This window comes from Strix uralensis, chromosome Z (assembly GCF_047716275.1).
Source record: "Strix uralensis isolate ZFMK-TIS-50842 chromosome Z, bStrUra1, whole genome shotgun sequence".
NCBI classification, from domain to species: domain Eukaryota; kingdom Metazoa; phylum Chordata; class Aves; order Strigiformes; family Strigidae; genus Strix; species Strix uralensis.
The window spans coordinates 79656223-79677434 of NC_134012.1; the positions used below are offsets into that span (position 1 = coordinate 79656223).

General features: G+C 38.9%; 1 protein-coding gene across 1 annotated transcript; it reads right to left on the reverse strand.

Moving 5' to 3' along the window:
• Positions 1–801: 801 nt before the first annotated feature.
• On the reverse strand, positions 802–19817 carry PSAT1 (phosphoserine aminotransferase 1). Its single transcript, XM_074856069.1, has 9 exons — positions 19691–19817; positions 17334–17394; positions 16242–16311; positions 14931–15136; positions 13128–13300; positions 11898–12067; positions 8067–8195; positions 5401–5538; positions 802–4788 (listed from the first exon to the last, which is right to left on the reverse strand). Exons 1-9 carry the CDS (start codon positions 19748–19750, stop codon positions 4683–4685), a joined length of 1113 nt encoding a protein of 370 aa, XP_074712170.1. The 5' UTR covers positions 19751–19817; the 3' UTR covers positions 802–4682.
• Positions 19818–21212: the final 1395 nt, after the last annotated feature.

The following is a 21212-nucleotide window of genomic DNA, read 5'->3' on the forward strand; positions in this document are numbered from 1 at the left end:
TTTTACACAACTTAATTCCAAAGCCTTGCAATATGTCCTCCTATTCACCAGCTGCCACCCAGCATTTACCTTGCACATACTTCATAACTAACTTCGTCCAACACTTCCTACAGAAGTCACAGAGCACATAGTTCTGCTGTCAATGTCTATCCCCCTTTCTCTTGCCATACCATAGGACCCCTCACACCACTATAGCAATGCCCTGTCTTACCTCAAACTACTTCACAACACCAATCAGATTTAGGGAATTGAAGACAAGCTTCCACACCATACCAAGGAGGAGGAATTACAGTTTAAGTGGCTGACTGAAATATCTCCACAGTCAAAACCTTCACTTTCAGTCCTGACAGAGGGACCAGACCTGACATACAACTCAGTACTGGGACATCAGGTGAAGCACAATCACAACTGCAACAAGCATTAAGTCCTTCCTAGCACTAAGGCAGAAGGTCTGTTTTCACAATAAAAATGTGTCCAAAAGCAGTGTGATTGGGGCTGCCCTGGTAGGGAAGACACAAAGTAGTCTGACTCTAAACTGGCAGGGCAGTGCCAGCCCAGAACTTAGTTTTCCAGCTTTTATAATTCTTTAGTTTCAGTTTGCCCAGCTACAAAACCTAGCACCAGAGTCTGGAAGTTTCCTATCATTTGTTTCAAGTCCAAAAACCACAGCTGACACTATGGAAGAATATTTATCCAGTTATACAGTAAGCAATATTTGTTACTACCATGCCTAGTTTTAGCAATGTCTCTCAAATGTCTTCAGTTTACAACGTGGACCTAAAACAAAGAATCACACTCAGATTTGTTCATTATATTATAAATTCTAAGCAGTTTAATGGTAATATCTTATAATAGTTTAACAAATTTCAACCTTTCTCACATGATTTCTTCAATTTTTTTGGTAATTAATCCATTTACTAAAATACACAATTTTTGCTTTTTATAAGCTTAGTGTAAAAAAGGTAGGAGATTGAATTCAAATTTTCTGGGACTTCAGAAACTGTACAGCTTTTGTTTTTGTCATATCAAATACACATTTATTCCTTAGCTACTTAAAAAAAATAAATACATCTTCACAAGCTACCAGCTCTTCTATATATCTCCTTGCATCTCTGATCACATTTCTCCAACCATTCAGTAATCCATCGGTAATTATAACTTCTTAGCTTCTTTAGCCTAAAAGGGAACAATTTATCATAGACTGTCATGAATCCTGGTTTTAAATTATCAAGAGTCCAATTACTGACAGGAATGGGGATACCTCTTTCCAATTAAAGTGACTGATTTCATGTAAAACCTTGTAACATTTCACTTTTTAATTAGGTACATCCTTATCAAATACAAAGTGGCTCACCCTCATTTTATTTTCTACCCAGAGAACGAAATACAGCATCATTAATCATACACCAATATAATGCCAGACCTAATAACACTTTCAGCATACTTTGACAACTTCTAATCCATCAGTGTATGATGTCTTTTATTCCCGTTTCACTGCAAACATTTATTTGAAAGTCAAGAATAGGCTTAAACTTTTAACATCCAAACTTCCCTGGGTACATCTAAAAATATTAAGCTGAAAAGAAAATATTACGTTGAAAAGAAAAACAGGATTAATTTAAACAGAAACAGAAAAAAAATAATGAAAATACAGAGTGTCAGCTGACACAGGGGCAGGTCTGTCCACACTGCTGTCTATATAAGTCATTTATCTCCACTAGAATTACTAGCTAAGTAAGGAAGTGGCAATATAGACTTCTAATTCTTATTTAACTCTTTTGTGCCAGTCTTAGAGATGGTACCACAAGGGCCATGGAAAGACCCTATCATTGACAACTGACAGGAGTCCCCTGGGTCAGGGTACCTTCCCCATCTAAAGTTCTTCTCACCTGGGGTAAAACACTCCTGACTGTGCAGAGCAGGAACAGAGGGAGTGCACAACCTCCTCAGCAACTTTCTCTTTTTAGGACAGGCCCGGGAAAGACAATAGCCAGAGTCTTTTATACTACCAATTGAAGAGAATGCTAGCAACTGCTTCTGTGAAATCAAACACAAAAGCTAGGAGATGTAGAGACAACTCACTAGAAGAGGAATTGAAAGCACTGTTCATTGAAAAGAGCTCATTTTACAATTTCCTCTCTATATGCACACACTCAGATGAGACAGGTATTTTACTTCTATTTTTCAACACCTTTGCCTCAGAAGTATTTATATCACACCAAGAAAAGCCCTTCTTCCAAACACTGCAACTACTGACCCAGCTTGGAAGTGCTGACATAAGGGAAACTGACCAGGACTCTTAGCAACCCCTTGCTGAAATTCCTCCTACTAACCCGACGAGGGGAAGTCAGATTTCTGTCCACCATAGCTTAATACCCTGATTACATCTTTCAGGGATGCAGCTAGGAAGGGTAGAACTGTTGCATTGACGAGTCTGAAACAAATCTCAAGTAATTCATCCAGCACATGCTCCAGTCTTCCCAGCATGCCCACATCCCCCTCACATGATATTCAATCACCGCCTGCTAGGGTAGTCTTCACTCTGCCTTTTGCTTTTACATGATTTTTGCCCTTCTGGATGAAAAAAAAGTGTTCATTGACAAGGCGTTAGGCACAATTCAGAAGCAGCAAAGAGGTTCCCTGTTGGGTTCATGAATCAGCTGCGCACAGCTGTGTGAGCTTTTTTGTAATCACACAAAAGCATACCTACTAAGAGGAATGCAAGGTCATTATAAAACAGAAAAGTTTACTATCTTTTGGAAAGAGATATAAGCCACAGTTACTGTTGAAAACAAGTGCACAAAATTCAAAGCAAGCAGAATTTTTGGAAGTTAAAAAGCTTAATACAGAACTTGAATTAGATCTTCACGACTGGCAGGGCAAAAGGGGTTCTCAGAACCTTGTCATAGCAATATTCTTGTTTCCATGCTACTTGTAGGAAAGACTATTTTCAGAAAGAATTCAAACATAAATGAGGGAAGCTTGTTTTAGGGAAAAGTATACTGGAATCTAAATTTCTAAGACACATTATATGCATGACTTCTCCTCCTTCTGACAGTGACAAAAACAAAAGCTTCAAACACACTAGTACTTCATGTCATGCTGTAATTAAGTTTTATTTTCTTCACCCGATTTGTTTAATTACTTTAAGTTACACTAAGTCAACAAAAATCTCAAAGAAAGTCAGAAAATGATGACTTTTCAGATAGGAATGTAACTCAACCCTAGCACAATTCCACTGACTTGCTGTGAGATTCCACCAAGAAAGGGGATGTCCATCATTATCATTATTAAATTGTTACCACTGTACTGATGTTACATAAAAAAAAAATCAAAAAATTCCAATCCTGTAACAAAGAGTTTACAGTCTGAAACAAGCTGCAGTAATGCTAAACTCTTATGAGATGCTAGCACATAGCTTCTACACAAATTAAAACAGGAGGCTAGTGTCAATAATATGGTCATTGGCAGTAAATTCACAAGCTGAGAAAGAAAAGTGACACAAGGGTACTAAAACAGATGATCTTTTGAAGATCTTTGCATAACCACAGCTCCTTCTCTAGCCCAGAGTATCAAAGTCTGGAACAAGCCAGAAGGATCAAGTGAGAAAGTTAGACCAAAACTGTGATGTAGTGTCAGGAAAAGACAGAGAAGTCAAGACCTGTATATACTGCAGCTGGGCAAAGCCCTACATACAAAAGGCTACAGAACTGAAGCAATGAAAAGGGAGAGAAAATACTAGAGCAATTAGCAAGGGAAGACATTGGAAGAAGCACCAGACAAAAAAGTCTGCTGCACTTTGGGCTAGGAAGTCAGTGCAGGGAAAGCCACAGTTCCGTTGAGTGGAATACAGCGATCCAGTTCAGACAAGGTTAACGCATGAAAAACAAGTTTTGGGCAGAGGCAAATATGCACACTCCAAAATAAGAATATAAAATTAATAACCTAAAGAAGTTTAATATATAAAATGCATAGAGAAATAAACATCTTCTAAATTGATTTAATTACAGACTCATGCATCTTAGCTTTAAACCAATAAATGCTAATACAAAAAAGGCCCAGTCCTACAGACTTTAACCACAATGGGTATTGCTACATGGAACTGTTATGATAGTACTTCACGCATGGGAGCAGAAGTCTGAAGGCAAGGTCCTCAAGTTAGGAACACAGATATTAACTCCTAAATACTGCTGGTTCTATACTGTTGGAATGTATCTGATAAACCAACTAGATATCCTTAGGGAACACTTAACATTAGTTCTAGCTTCACTGTGCAGTCACAAAGTACTTGTAAAGCATTACAGAAAGCTCATGACAAATTTTGCCTCCTGAAGTTTACTGAGAAGAAGGCATTGCTGAAGAGGTCATTGTGACTTGAAGCAAGAAACGGACTCAGATCGATAGCATCTTACAATGTTACTCATGTTTTAACTACACATTAAGAATACTGTTTTGCAAATTTTGGAATCAGTCTTGAACAATGTGGCAATCCTCACCTTCAGTGAAGCCAATGGTGCCAAGTCATTGAAAGACTGGGCCTCAATCCCATGTAGTTAACTAACACCTACAGGAACTAAAAGAAAATATAACTTGTGCGCTACAGCTGTGCAGTACCACAGTAACTTTCAAACCCTTTAGCTTTTATTTCATAAATGTGCAGCATGACTCTAACCCATGGGCATTTATGACTGATGCATCTGCATGAAGCTCCTCATGAACATTGCAAGCTTCTGAACATCTTCTACAGTCACCGCGTTATATAAAGAGGCACGGATTCCTCCCACAGATCTGAAGTGAAAAGAGGAGGGGAGAAAAAAATAGAAAGGTTTTGTATATTCTAAAAAAGACATTAATAACATTCACAGACATTTAATCCTACCCCTATGCCAAAGGGATAAAATTCACATTTTATGTGAATGAGAAGGAACATTTAATTCTTCAAGGCAAACTTGCAATCTAGAGAAACTCAGTATTTACAGCTCAAACACTGTAGCCCTGTGACATCAAAAAGCTCTTTTTTAAACCTACAAACACCACTGAACATGGGAAGGAACTCTTGCAACCAGGTTGACAAGCTATGTAATGAAAGGCTTTATACAGTGACAGAATCTGACCTCGAGTCACCTTCTTTGGCCTTTGCACAGAGCCAGACTCATCAAATTAGAGAGGAAAGCAGAATTAAGGAGAAAACTCTGAGCCCCACGACACCTAAGCAGTAGTTAAGCCACCAGTAGTCTCTGATTAGTCTCTAGACCGCTACTCCCAAGTAATGCCAAGCCTGTTTAAGGAACAGCCTGTGAGTGAGAAAGGCTGGTAAGTCAACAGGCACTGCCTGCTGCTGTATCACTGTAGTAACAGTTTATTTTGCACAGAAAATGGATTCATCTGACTATTACTTACCGATGTCCTTTCAGGGATATCATGTTAAGTTCCACAGCTTTCTCAAGAAATTTCTTTTCCAGCGTTTCATCACCCTTGATACTGCCAATACGGAAAGGGACATTCATTCTGCTTCGGTTCTTTCTCTCCACTGGACATCTAGAAAAGTTGCAGAATGTAATGATTAACCCATTTTGAGCTAAATCTACATTTTCAGCTACATACAATTTCAGAAAATAAGTAATTGCATTTGTTTAGCACCAAAGTAATTCCTCCATAATTCAAAAGATCGTTACTTTCTGTGAAAGAAAACAACCCTCCTTTTTTAACCAAGTATAACAGAAACAGCAAGTGGAAGGCTTATTAACCCTTCCTGACATACTCAAAATTGCCCCAGAGGAATGCAGAGGAGGCTTGCAAACAAACCTAATTTAAAGAAGCATGATAAAAACCATCATTCCACCAACAACAGTGTCAATTACATTCCCTAGGGTGAGGTTAGTTTCAGTGACCTTTGACTAAGTCTCAAGCAGTTTCTTCTCTATCTTCAAAGACTGACACCCTTATTTTCACTCAGTCACAAATGCTACCAGAATTGAGCTTGACAGCTAAACAGAGCTAAAGGAAGCATAAGGGCATAGAATAAGGAAATTTCCATGGACATTAGAGACTTCTGTTAGTGGTTTCAATCCACCTTCTACATTAGTATTATTCAGAATCATGAAGAGCAAGTAGAAAGGAGATATCTCTAGAACAAATCTTGCATTGCATACAGGGCCACAACATATATGATGTACATCACAGCTCTTTAATCTCCTAAAATTCCCTTTAATCAAAAGTAGAAAACTCAAGATACATTTAAATCAAAATTCCTCTTTGATTATTCTGTGAAGATAAAAACAGGGGTAAAAAAATATTTCAACATTTTTCTTCAGAGCTTCGAGTTACAAAGGAGATGTGAAGCCTCCAAATTTATTCTTTCCTAAGGCCGTAATGTAGATTCTTGCAGGGGTTCATTAGGAATAAGTTCTCATAAACTGCAAGCAAATTGCATACCTATTATTATCCTTTTTTAGTTCCTTCCTTGCTCCTTTGTACAGATGTCTCCATTATGAAGAGGAAAAAAATAGATCAATCATAATATCTGCCTATGAAAATTTTCTCCTTCAGATGCAACCAGGAAAGCACTCTTCAAAAAGGCCTATGCTTGTAAGCATTCCCATATTTGAATAACTGTAGGTACACTATAGTTTTTAGAAGATCCAGCTGCTATTAGGCAATCCAATATAATTCACTTAGTGCACAGACTTTGGAAAGCAAACTACAAATGGTAAATGGCACTTTGTAGAAGAAAGTCTCCATTTGCTAAATGGCTTGTCACACTGCTTTATCCAGTGAAGCATGCCACAGATGAGGTGGCACATTACAGCTGGGAAGGCAGCTTCAGATAAGTCTTCCTTTTAGTCATAGATACAATAAAAAAAAAATGCAGTCTTAACTGTATCGCTTAGTAAGATGCATACACTCAGCTAGTGAAGCTTGCTTTGCCTTCCCAATTGACTATTTACCATTCCATCTGCATTGCATTTCCCACTCACGGCCTTACAGATCAGCTTGGCAGAAACAGATTTCTATTTGTCACAAAATGGTTTTTCAAGGCTTCATTTGCTTACAGAGGTTTATGAAAAACCCTCAGGATTTCAGTAGAGTAGGATCACAATCCTGATCATGACAATGCTAAAGGCAAAGCTGTTCTCATTAACTAAATGGATAAGCAGAATGTATTAAATATTATGATGAAACTATACCCCTGCCAATTAAGGTTGCAGTCAGCTTTAATTTAAAATCCAAATTTAATTTGCCCTATCCTAACTTTGACTTTGAAGTTAATTAGGTCCCAAAACTGTTTATTTTATACTGAAAGTACAAGAAAATATTTTGCAGTTTCATAGTCAATTACTAGTTTTTGAGCTTGGAAAGTATTAGAATTATTCTGAATTACATCATCTATTAACTATATATATTTTGGGTCCTGTGAGCTCAAAAATACCTTGCAACAATATGTAAAAATCAGAGGATTAAATCTGCTTTGGAAAACCATGAAAAATAACTGAAGAAAACAAACTATATGCAATGAAAATTTTGACTACATGTAGGTCTGATCTTCCTCCTATTTCAAAAAGTGTTTCAGAACTGAGTGGAATTAGCTAATAAAAATGCTCTGCTTGACAGAGAAAAAGCAGAGCCTTCGACTACTGAAACAGATGGTAGGAAGAATATAATGCAAAAGTGGTCCCTACAATTTCTTACAACCCACTTTCTCTGTTTTGGCCTGTATTTCCCCAAAAGATTCCGCAGGCATACAAACCAGAATCTGTGTGTCTGGATTTGTATACTCTTCTCCTAGACTCCTGCATTTTATTAAGTTTAGAATATATGGTATTAATATGCTTCACAACTGATCTATACAGGATAACCTGAAATAAGTTCCTCCTGGAATGAGATTCGTCCCTGGCTAATCATCAAGAGAACAGTTTGCAGAAATAATTCCTGTAGAATTCCTCAAAATTTCCATATACTGAAAAGATAATTTTAAAAGTATGTGGCAATCAGACTCTTGGAAGTTATGAAGATGTTTGGCTCTGCAATAAATATTGAAACCAAGGGGAAAAAGCATAGCAACTTACACATAGAATCCATTAGATTTGTCTATTATATCATAAATCAATCGTGATTTGATTAAACTGAGTTTATCCATAGCTGCAGCTCCGCCATTATTCTTTATCCATTCTAGTACCAATCCCATGATATAAATACTGCAAGAGGAAAGAACATTTTTTCATCAGATCATTTTAAAAAAACAGAAAAACTAACAGTCCTGTTTAATAGTTCACAAAATGTTTCAGCAACAAAGCATTATATCTGGTTTTAGGGTGCTTAAGACTAACAACTCAGAATCTGGACCAGTTTACAATTTATGACAATTCTAAGTAGGCAGTGTTTTTTGGACATAAATGAAGTATCCCAAAACTCAAATGCTACACAAATCTGTTGGACCAAACTTAATCCTTTGTACCACAGAAGGACACGTCCTGCAGGTTTCCTGCAGCCCTGCAGGGCTTCCAAGGACATCCCCAGACATGCTGTGTGGACTGCCAGTTCATCGACCACATAGCTGCCTGTCAAGTCCTAGAAAGAGCCAAAGTTAGCCAAAAGTTTACAGCATCCACCCTGTGCAGCTGGTCTAGCAAAGATGCAGGGCTGAATTTCAAATGTATGTACATTAATAATGCCAGAAATCTAATCACATTTTCATAAATGTTACAAATAAAAACTATAATCCCACTTCTCCCTAAAAAGACCTTTTGCGCACATGAATGGTGAAGTTTGGTGAAACAAATATGATGTATCACACTTAATTATTCTTTACTATTCAAGTTCTAAGTAGAGATCTGGAAGTCTACTGGCATCATATGGCTTGAGACCAAGTATTTCAAAGCTAGTTACTAAGTACCACATTAAAAAATCCCTGAGGCCTTTTGCCTTTGTGTTTTTGCTACAAAACTCAGCTTGTTCAAGTTCAGGCATTTCCCACGACTACAACACTTTACATAAAAAACTGTTCACAAGCTTTTATGGCATATTTCCAAACTTCCAAAAAAGTTTGCTTTTATTAATCTCTTCATTACAGATTCCAAGGGCGTGCTCAGGGAACACTACCCTACAAGTTTCCCTAACACAAATCTAGCAGGAGGCTGTTTTAAGCTTTCCTACTTTTGATTTCTCAGGGGATAACAGCATCAAATCTTTGAACACTGTAAAAAGACTGCAGAATAACCGAGGTTACAAATTGACTTTTATACAAACCACCTTATAGCTTTGAGAGCACACTTGCCACATTTATGATAACACACTGTCAACTATCCTGGTGTAAAGTATTTAAGTGACATATAGCCTATGTCATTGCCAAATATACAGGGCCATATTCACCTCTTGCCCTCACTTCCTTGTGGGAGACTTCTTGGATAAGTAATGTTTATAAAGTCGACACCTTAGAGTCATCCACAAAACCAGCCAGCTGAAACCTTTTACCCTTCCTTCATGTCAGTCAAAATAATGTTTCTGGAGCGATTTTAAATGCAAAATGCTTTCTGGAGCTTGGAAATGAGATTTTTATAGCAAATTCATTGTTAATTTTAGTAAAGCAGATTAGGGCCAAAGAGTCAAACTCTGTAGCACCAAGAGGTTAAAGCCATCAGCACCACCTTAATTTAATTTAACACCCTGCTGAAGTAGCTTTTGCAAATTCAGTTAATATTTCCTGCCTGTTTGCCAGCAAACCATTACAGAGTGCAAGGAAAAGAGTAGAGAAAAAGAGAACTAAGAAGCTTTGCCAGTTCCTTACAAAAACTGGAACAGGCATTTAGAGCCAAGCCAAACAGATGTGCACCCTGCCAACATTTCAGATTGTGTTACATTCTGGAGTGTACTCCAATGTGGGTCTGTATCATGAGGTAAAATCTGGCAAGACAGTGATCAGAAAGGAGAAAGACTGCTAGTTCAACTTTATTTTCAGCTCCCTTAACCTCCCACTACCCTGTTAATGTTACTGACAAATACCAAGTTACAGCTAAAGTAGCACTTTCTTCTCAGAAATTCTCTACAGCAGCTAAAATAAAGCCTCAGCATTTCATTTGTTTTGCTTTTCAAACCAGAGGACCAACACTGTATTCAAGTGCTGAGATTAAGTAGAACTTTGGTTTTTCAAATGCAAATAGCTTTGTACTTGGAAAACATGAATGGCTGGATTTAAGAATGTAAGCATGTGCAAGTACACAGTGCCCAAAACAGTATGCGTAACTTGGCAGTCGGGAAAAAATTGATTATGAAATAGAGGCTTCATCAATCATTGGGAAAAAGAGATACACATACTGCCTATATTACAAAGCTACATTCAGAAAGAAGACAAAAATCTAGAAACATTGTGAAGTTAATTCTTAATCTTAGTAGCAGCCCTAAAGATACTGAGTGTACCCAGCCTACAGGGCAGACAGGCTGACAGCAAAAGACATCATTATAGCACTACATACTCTACAGTATGCATACTCCTTATAAAAACTAGTTGTGCATTGTAAAATCTGGAATAAACATGTGGTCACAAGATTTACTGTTCTTTTGATAAATTAAGGTAACTGCCTCTATGTCACTGCAATAGTACACCTCATAGTGAGAATCAGCAGATTGAGATATGCAATTAGTATCACTTAAAATTTTACTGAATTTAGGTAAGCAATGGCATTAAGGTAGGCTTTATATGCAGGAATCACTGTACTGTATGCCTGCACAGTGCATTTAATATCTGTTGGGCATCATTAGGCAACTTAACTTTGCAAATTCTGGCATGTACAAAAAACCTGTAAGAGCTGAGATTAAACATCAGTATAAGATTACATTATCAAATTACCTGAATCAAAGGAAATCTTATCTTTAAAAGTAGAAATCATTATTTTCAAAATAATTTTAAAGACTTCTGGGAAAAAAGAACATCTGATTTGAAGATTTTCTTTTTTAAAATAATCATTTCAGTGGACATTGGTATAAAAATGCTCCAGATTAAGAACGGGTAGATACTACCAGCTCAAAACCGAAATATTCCAGTAGCAAAGCATCATTTCACTAGCTGTCAGAAGCTAGGAGACAATAATTTTAAAAGCGCAAGCTGTAGTCTGTTCTGCTTCTTGCATACATGAAATCACCAGGTACAGGCCAATTTTATGATCTTGATTGCTAGCAATGATTATTAAGCCAGACCAATTTCATTTTCAGATGTCAAGTCAAACACTGAGGTGGTAGTCAAAGAAATACGGGGAGTTGTACTAGAGAATAAAGCAAAACAATGATTAAAATGCCTTTCAAAAAAATTCTTTTAGTGTCATTTCAAAACTGACAGTAGTGAATGATGTAGCTAGAACAAGAAATATTTTAAAAATTTAAAAGAACACATAGTCTTGTAATATTTTATATTATTAAAACTTTAATAACAATAACATTAATTGTTTTCCAGCAAAGAAAATCAATACAGATCTGGAGGTTCAAATGCCAAGAAGAACCTCCGAAAGAAATTAAATCAAATGTGTACTGAGTGTTCAAGAAGCAAGACTAAGTGCCAAGTTACCTACTTGCAATGACAGAAGCATCACCACTGAATTGATTAGAGCTGTGTTTATGTAAACCAGAACTGGATCCTGAAACTTCTACAGTGGAATTATGACATATAAAATTTACTTCTAAAAATACTATGTCCTTTATGACTGAGTCCCTCTAGGCAACCTCAAAGCCTACTACAGTCACATGGCTGGACACTTCCCATGTTTTCACATGGGAATCATGTGAAACACTCCAACACCTCAGTGACTTGCAGGCAAATATTCAACTTCCAAAACTTTTCTCGATAAGAGCATCAGATGGCAGTGCAGTAGCTTTATGAATAAGAAATATTAAATAGCAGGGAAAATTACCTGTAGCATGGTGGAGTGTTATACAAAGAGCCGTTCATTGCTTGTGTTTTGTAATCCAGTACTACAGGGCATTCTTTCAGTGCAAATCCCAGCAAGTCCTCACGTACTATTACAACAGTAACTCCAGCACAGCCAACATTCTTCTGAGCACCAGCGAAAATCACGCCAAACTTTAACAGGAAGAAGAAAAGAACTTGCTACATGCATTCACCAGTAGATCTTATAACTGAGTAATACACTAGTATCATTATCCAACCGGGATACAATTCAGCTGAACAGCTTGAAGAATGTGTTGAAAATAAGCAAGTTATATATAGATCAAAGAAGAGTTAGGAGAAGTTCTGATTTCAAAGTACACTTACAGCTACATTTTTAGCCCACATATGTCTTATCAGAACCATTTATTTTCATTCAGCTGAGGAAGATCATCACAACAAACTTCCCAATGATTTGCTAAGTGCAGATTTAGTAGTTACAAGTAATTCTCAAGGCAGCCTGTCCCAATTTCACACTACTCCAAGCAAATTGACTAAAAATAAATTTATACATAGATCACAGTATTTTCAACCAAACTGCTATTTCAGAACAGGCATCATATAATCCACCTGTTCAAAGAGGTACATCAGGAAAGGCCAAGATGAATGCACTAACAATTGTCCCTTCTTTTCACTACACACAGATAAGAAAGGGCAAATACACTACTTCACTAGTCCATAACATCTCCCCCTTGTAACACACTTTACAAACATAAGCAGGTACTATGTTCTGTCCCTGTATTATCGATGAAACAGACACAGTGAGGCACAGGAAGCTTTGGCAGCTTAAAAGGGGGTAGGGATTTTCCACATAAGAGACAGGATCAAAAATTCTCATTCACAGTACCCTGCTCTAGCCATATACGCTATTTACAGACTAAATATGATTCAGAAGATAACTTTTTCAGCTATAGCATCAGTGAAGACCACGCAGTGGACAATCCTGGACAGGTACTAACATCAACAATTTCAACAGAGTTCAATGTTTTTACTGAAAAATGACAACAGATAGACATTGAAATCTCAGACTTTGTATTTCAACATTTGTATTCACCATCAGATACCCAATTAACAAAATATGATTTCCTTAATTTCACTGCTCAGCATCTCTGGCCATCCAGACATTTCCAAGTGCCTAATTATATGCAATCAAGTTTGAAAATGCTTTGTGTAGCCACTGTGTCCATCACTGTACCTTGGAAACATCCACAGGTCTGGACAGGAAGTTGGATGACATATCACAAACCAAGACTGCTCCTTTGACATCAGGTACAAAGTCAAACTCCACACCATGAACAGTCTCATTAGCACAGTAATAGACATAAGAAGCATCCGGATTAAGATTCCAAGTGCTTGGGTCAGGAATGCCTGAGACAGACAAAAAAGAAAACCAAAGGTCACTGGAGGTAAGTAATTTTCAGGGCATGCAATTTCACTTGAACACAGAACTTGAGTGCAAACCCAGAACAATTTTGCAGTATAAAGTATTAATTATCTTGTTACCAGAAAGATATAATTTATCTGCCAAGGAAATACACCAGTGCATTCTCAAAATTCTGTAGTGTGCCATTATTAAGCTTACAAACACCTTTCTGATTTTCAGCCCTTATTCCTCAAGGGATTTTCATCGGGTTGGCAATACCAACTACAAACTACTGCCCTAGGGGTCCAAAACAGCATTTCAGAGGACTTCAGGCACTGGGTCCAAGAGTCTTCCTGGTGGCTTTGGAACCACTGAGGCATCCAAATTCTCACTGGAAAGGTTCTCTAAAGTTGTGTTTCTCAGCAATCCCAGAAGCATTTCAGTCTTGCCCAAGCTGAACAAGAGGTGATATACCTCCCTCCTGTTTAAGCTTTTCAACTGATTTACAAAACTAAGATTTCCTCAGTCAACAGGCAATATACAGGCATGTCCTCACAGCACAGAACAAGTTCTGCATAGAACAAATGGTTGCTCTTCCTTTCTTCTCTCCTGCAAAACATGAGGAGGAAGAAGTGCTGCTATTGCTATCACCATTATTTACTGCCTCTCCCTTTGTCTACCACTGCCAAATGGTAAATACAGTCCCCTACACTGGGAAGTTACAGGTTCAATTCCTTCCTGTGACTCAGAGGGTACAAACTTACCTTCCAAGTTAGTGCCCTAATCACCGGTTAATTCACTAACTCACATGGGGATATTCTTTGTCTTTCATGTTGCCACTCTTCCCAGTTCAAATGCTGTAATTTAGCCAGAGGGAAGTAAAGTGAGCATGACTAGCAGGAGTAGAAACCAGAAATCAGGTGTCCCTGCTCCAAGAATTATTTATGTATATCCAGTGACAAATTATACACAATGTTCTTGAAACAGACTCTCTCATAAGAATTGGAATGCCTCCATTACAGTTAACCTTCCTCCTCCTACACTGTGGTCATTCAGATTGTTATGTCCAGCAACAAGCTTCAAGAGAAAGAATTGGAAATGCCTCTTCTATTCCAGAACCAACTGCCTGTTTTGACACATGGGTGGGAAAGATAAGTATTTGCGAACCCCTGAAAGTAGGTACCAGAATGCAGGTCTCCCATCTCTTGGAACAACAAGGTTAAGATCCCAGACATGCTTCTAAATTTCAGAGCAGTCTCATTATTGAGTGTACCTGAAACTGAAATACCGTGTAATATCTCTGCAAATAGCTTAAGTAGTCAGTTAAATAACAAAAGAAACAAACAAACAAAAAAAAAAAAAAATCAGACCATTTCCCTACTGATACACATTTGCTTCTTGCCACTTATTTTCTGGGATCTGCTCAGCCTAAATTCAAAATTCTTTCCTGGTGCAGACTGTTAAGCCATCTAACAGACCTCCCAGTGATGAACATGAAGAGACGTGGCAGGCAATCTTCTGAGCGCTGGCCAGTCAACTCTGTAACTAGTTAACATTCAATAACCCAATAGCTGAGTTAGACCAATTTTTAGAAAAGCTAAGCATTCACATGGATGGATGTAATCATCAACTTACTCGTATAGGTTCCTAGTTTTGGATGAACGATATTCACTTTGGCATATTTCTCTGCTTCTTTAGCTGCTTTTGCTGACCAAGCTCCAGTAACCACGTAATCTGCATGTCTTCCCTCCTTTAAACCGATAAGATTAAGTGGGACTGCACTGAACTGACCAGATCCACCTCCTTGGAGGAAAATAACTTTGTAGTTCTCTGGTATATTTCTGCATGCAAGAAATAACCACTTATTCCCAGAAGACACAAGATGCATACTACTTGATATTATGTATTTAACAGCAACTGAGGAAGAACATTGTCATTTTAGAAGACTCTTTGCCAAGAGGTTAGACCAAATCCCATTAATTTACCTTAGCACTGATCATGAGTAACAACTTAAGTATTAACAGTAATGCTACATATTGTATTGATAAAAGTTTGCTGAAAAAAAAGCTTTTTTTCCCCCTTGGATAGCATTAAACAAAGTCATTCCCGAGTAGCTCTATTCTCACAGAGCACACAAACTTGAAAGATATTCCAGCAGCATTAATTTGTACAAAATTGTAATTTGTAAAAAAAAAGCTTCATGGCTTTTCTGTCAGGCTAAGAACTTCTCACCAAAGTGCTCACAGTAGCATTCAGCTTTGAAACCGTTCAGTTTGAAAGTGCAAATGTACAGTAAATTGTACATGCAGAGCAAGTGCCATAAGGAGTTGTTCATACCGTCAGAAAAAATACTTGTTCAAATTATTCATTAAAGCCCCTCTGTCAATAATTCTGGCTGTAACTGAGAGTCAAGCTTTTATATGACATAACAAACATTATTAACTACCATGAGAATATCAACTCTAATACACAATATATTTATTTCAAACTTTTAAAAATGTGTCACACTACAAATAGGAAAAGGGATCCTGAACAGTGATTCTAAAATACATTGATAGAGCTTAGGTTAGTAAAATCAGAGTGATGTACAGATCACCTCTGTACCACTAGAGAACTGATTTCTATTGTTTCCACTTATTTTTTGAAGAAAGTTGATGCCCTTCATGAATTAAGATTTCAGAAGAAAGTCAACTAGTCAGTGTATAGTAGACACATAAAAAGTATCTTAACCTAATAAAAGCCCTTTGTCACATTCAAATAAATCACCATGAGACAAATCAGAAGACCAATGTCTTCTCCACAATTATTACTCTATCAGACACAGTATCTAAACAAAAAAACACTCTAAACATACAAAAAGGTGCTTTCAAGGAAAGGTCTCCACATTAGTCATTATTGGTGCAATTAGCACAAGCATAAAATAAAAATAAGCAGGAAGTAACTCACAGCAATTCACGCATGAGATTTTCAGCTGTATTTAAAATTTTTGTGAAATCTGAAGTCCGATGGCTCATTTCTTTGGTGGAAAGGAAAGAAGAAATAACATGAAACAAAATGGTGACATACAAGTATGATTTAAAAATTGTGTTAAGCTTTAAACCTTTTACACTAGAGACCCAAAATGTCTGAAGGCTCCCATTCCCAGTTCCAATTCCTATTTTTTTTGCTGAGCCTTCCTAAATACTCAAACAAGACTTATAGCTCCATTCTTGTCCAGATCCAGGCAAATACAGCCTATTCACGTTTGGCATCCACATGATCTTACTATCCCCAGGAACAACTATATTTGCATGAAAAAAATACTCCCTAGAAAGGTGTAAGTTTTCCTTACTCTAAGAATTTTCTCTGCTACTAAGGTGCTGTAGCAAGTATAGAGTAAGATACAGGGGGTTGTTTTGTTCTTTTAACAAGGCTTCTTCATGCAGTAATCCTAATTAAACATTAAGGACACTTAATACTAATTCCTTTTATGAAATCCATATGCTTTCTTTCATCTGTAAGAGTGTACAGTTTAAACATGAATCCAAATCCTGTAGAGACTGCTGCACATTCTTTTAGCAGCCAAACAGTTACACAGGACTAGAAAAAATGCTGATCATCTTCTTGCATAAAATTTTTGTGCAACTGGGGCTGAAAAGCCAGTCAGCTGCCCATATGACACAGCAGACACCTCCTCCTTATGGCAGGACAGCATTACCTTCCTAAAGGGAAGGATACTATATATCAAATACATCTGAAGCATTTTGCCACATATATATGCCTATGTATATACACACTCACACAAACACACACATACCTTCCCAAAGATCCAAAAGTACTAAAGTTTTATGTATGATTAGCTATCTTTTTTTGTCTCTAGGCCTCTGTTTTGGATCACTAAATATCTGGCTATGTATCATTTTATGGTCTCCTGGTGAAGGGTAGAAAAGCAGTATGAAAAAGTATTCTCTGGACATACAAGTTCCCAGAATAAGGTATTTTATTAAACAGTTTGGTTAAACATCTCCATTCTGAAAAAAGTAATTTTTAAAGTCTTACCAAGAACACTTATACCAAGTCCTTTGTAGTCCACCAATTCTTTCTGTGCTTCTAATAATACCTAACAAAAGAAAAAATCCATGAATAAATTAAGGAAATTTTCCATTACCTTGAGTCATTGATGCAACATGTATATGCCAGCTGCTCCACATTGCAGTAACCTGATAGTTGTCACGAGATTAACACCAATGTAATTTTGTCATATCTAGTGATGAAGGCTTTTCATAAAGTAGCACAATTAAATCATATGCTTGTTGTGGAGCCCATGTTTTAAGTTATTATTTCAACAGCCACATTTCCAGATCTCAGAATGATTTTTAGGAGTTGGATGGAATTCACCACATTTTACAGAATGCTTAATGTTTGCACGTGCACCCCTTCTAATCAAGCATCTTAAAAACCCAGCCCCATCCCTCAACCTTTTGTTCTTTCGCTTGACTTGTGCAAATAGGACAACGAAGATACTGAGGAAAATGAAGAAAAAAAAAAAAATCAGCCTGGATACCTCAGGAATTAGATACCTCAAACTGCCCAACAGGACAAGGCCTAGTTTCACAGAACAAAGTCCCACATTTTTTGAAAATGGGCATTCTCTATGTTATTGAAAGTTAAGAAAGAAATGAAGCAAAATTTTGAGACAACCAAAAAACACAGGTCACTCCTAGGAGGTCCAGCCAGGTAATCTGCTGCTTCAGCCTTCCATTTTTCTTTCCTCTCCACAGCTCTCAAATATCAACAAAGTAGAATTAGATTCTAACCACTGAATCTGAAGCTTCTGATTTCAGTAAATACTTGTTTAAGAGCCAGAACACTCTTAGTTACTCCTGAAGGCAGCAGGAGGAGAGGAAGCCGCAGCAGAAAAGCTGCCAAAACAAATGGTGTATGCATGCACCCTAGGATCTGCCAAGAAACTGCATGCTCTGGACAGTTGCAGGAACGAGAAATCTACCTTGCTGACAGGGTATCTACATAGCCTGTCAACTGTAACAGCTGGTCACCAAGAGGTCAACCAGAAGCAACTGTGCTGCTTTCGATGTTAGAGATTGTTAAGTCCTACTCATGTTTCAAGTACATATTTACCCATGCCAGAGAAGGGGGGAAAAAAAGAGTCAAAACAGAACACACAGACTATTAGAAAGTAGTTGTTAAACTGCTTCATAAAATCCCATTCTGTTAATAACATTCTATATCTAAAAAGCTGCACATGCCTTGCAATAGACCTTTACAATAGGCTTTACGGCCACAAAGAGCTCCGTCCACCTTCTCACTTCAGTGAGTCTGAGCACTTCATATGTGGCATCAACACGCAATCAAAGTGAAACAATTGAGATGATACAGTAGTCAATATAAGAGTACTGCATTTTCAAGAGGGGAAAACAATAATACAGACTTCAGTTACACTCTTCTCAAACCCCTAACTCAGTTTTCAGTACTCTCTGTTGGAAAGTTGGATATTGCAGCAGTTCTAGTAAGAGCCCCTTTCAGAACCAAGGGTTCAAGAGAGAACAAATTGCTTTAGAGCATAATCTATGAAGGACATTTCTATGAGAAGAGAGGGAGGGAAAAAAAAAAAAAAGAGCTGCTGCACAGCCAGTTTGCTTACCTAAAGAAAATTGTTGAAGAAAGAACATATAAAAAATGAAGAAAACTATGAAGGAAACTAAGAAAACAGAAACTTCCACAATACATAGCTCTTAAGTTGAAAGTCAGATGTGTACAATTTGGGAGAAACCACCCCCTCTCCACGTGTAACTGTATAATCTATAGCTGCTGATGCAACTTTCCACAGGGTTGAGTCTACGCTACACTCATCATCATTTTTTAAATAAAGATTTCTCAGAGCATTACCATGTTATTTATCAGCTGACAAATAACATACTCAACATAGCTACCCTTGTGCATCTGAGGACTTACTTTCTACCCCAAAACTGATGCAGTCCTCGATGAACGACCACATGATCAGATTCAGAAAAACTCTGGGAGATCAATCCAAAAACCACACGGTAGTGCGTTTCCAACAAATCCAACTTACCAGGGCTTTTGGTCGGGTGGGGACAGGGGAAGAAGCCAGGTTTCGTTATTACGCGGGTAACTTCGTATGGCTATTTCCTCGAGATTCCCCAGACCTCCCTTTACAGTCGGCGCCCAAGGAAGCCCCCGAGGGAGGCGGGCTGGGCGCGTTCCCGGCGGGCATCGGCCGCTGCCCCACCGCCTCAGTCCCGGCGAGAGCCTCCACAGCGTGCAAGCAAAGCCCCTGCCAGCACCGCTCCCCGCGCGGCGCCGGCAGGGCGCGGACGCCCGCACCCCTCCGCAACGCCCCAAGCCCACGCCAGGAAGGGCCCCCAGCCCCTACTCACGGAGCGCGGCAGCTTCGCCGGCCCGGCCCCGAAGTTCGCCACCTGCCGCCCGCACTCCATGATAGCGCTGCTACTGCTGCTGCCGCTGCCACCACCGCCCACCGACCGCGGCGGCGGCCGCGCCGATATAAACCCCCCGCCGCCGGCTCGCCGATAGGCTCCTGTCACACACACCCAGGGGGCGGGGCCGCAGCCGGCCCGCCCCGCCTATTGGCCCCCGCGGCGGCGCGCCGGCCCGCCTATTGTCGGCGCGGCCGCGAGCAGGCAGCGTGACCGGGCGGCCGGCGGCGCGGGGCGGAGCGCGGCACGCGGGCCGCCGCGACAGGATTGCCGCGCGCGAGGCGGCCCCGCCCCCTCGGTGCTGCCGCCTGTGCAGGGTGCGGCCGGCGGGGCGAAACCGCGGCCTCGCGGGGCGGCCGCGGGGGCGTTTCTCACCCGAAGCAGCCAAAAACGGTGGGTTCCCCGGAAGAACTCAAGGCGACGAAAGGGATTTAAATGTGCCTTGCATTTGGAAAACCTCAGTAAACCTTACCAAGGTTTCATTGCACATGCAGCCGTCGGGAGGGAGGGAGCATGAATGCATGTCCTTTAGTGTGGTTTTACCCCATGCAGTTGTCACAGCAGAGCTGGGGTGCTTGTTCCAAAAGTAATCTGTACAAATGCATGAGAAATTAAAAATAACCATCCATAGTTACAGTTGAATGCCAGGTGATACTTCTTGAAAGAGGTGGTTTCACAATATCCAGATGTCTTCATATTTTGTGTGAAATTCTTTCCTTGTAGAGGACCAGGATTCCTACCTTCTCTAATCCAAGAAGTATCTGCATGTTGTGTACCATTTCCCCAAATGCCCCATTGCAGACAAATTGCTTTTTGGATTTCATAGAAAGGGAATAAACCCAAGAGAGCTGTGAAACTTAATTAATTTCATGAAATGGATAGCAGAGCCGGGACATGCCTTGAAGCCTGCCAAATCCTAGGCTAATATCCCTAAATACTCAACCATTCTTTCCACAGATACCTTGGTGTAAGTTCATTGAAAACAGAGTTAATACAATTAAACTTGTAACTGAAGGAAAGACTTCAGCTCATCCAATTTCTTCTAATTGTTTTAGTGAGAGACATACCGCCTTACAGTTTTCAGATGTTATTTCAAAGGCAGTAGCAGTAACTGAGTTTTGACAAAACAAGCTGTTAAGTATGATTGAAAACAGATGGGCTTTACGGAGTCCCATAATTTTCAAGTACCTTGGACGAGATTCACGATTCTCATACGCAGCTGTATAAACCACAGCTCTTGAACACCTTAGTCTGCCCAGGGTTGCCCATACTGCTGTGGCCCTACTTTAGTCCCATGCATGTTCACCAAGTTTATCATCAACATTAATCATCTGTATTTCAAATCTGCGTTTTTTTCAGAAATTAAAGTGTTGATGACACAAACCACAAAGTAAATTAAAACTTTGGAATTAAAAGTGTAATTCAGACTTCTGTCACAAAGAGCTAGAACACAAAAATAGAC

Coding starts and splice junctions, on each gene's coding strand:
- PSAT1 (XM_074856069.1), bottom strand. CDS start 19,750: ATGGAGTGCGGGCGGCAGGTGGCGAACTTCGGGGCCGGGCCGGCGAAG. Junction 17,395..19,690: donor CGGCGAAGCTGCCGCGCTCC/GTGAGTAGGGGC, acceptor TTCTTTTGTTAG/GTATTATTAGAAGCACAGAA. Junction 15,137..16,241: donor AATCTCATGCGTGAATTGCT/GTGAGTTACTTC, acceptor TCTTGCATGCAG/AAATATACCAGAGAACTACA.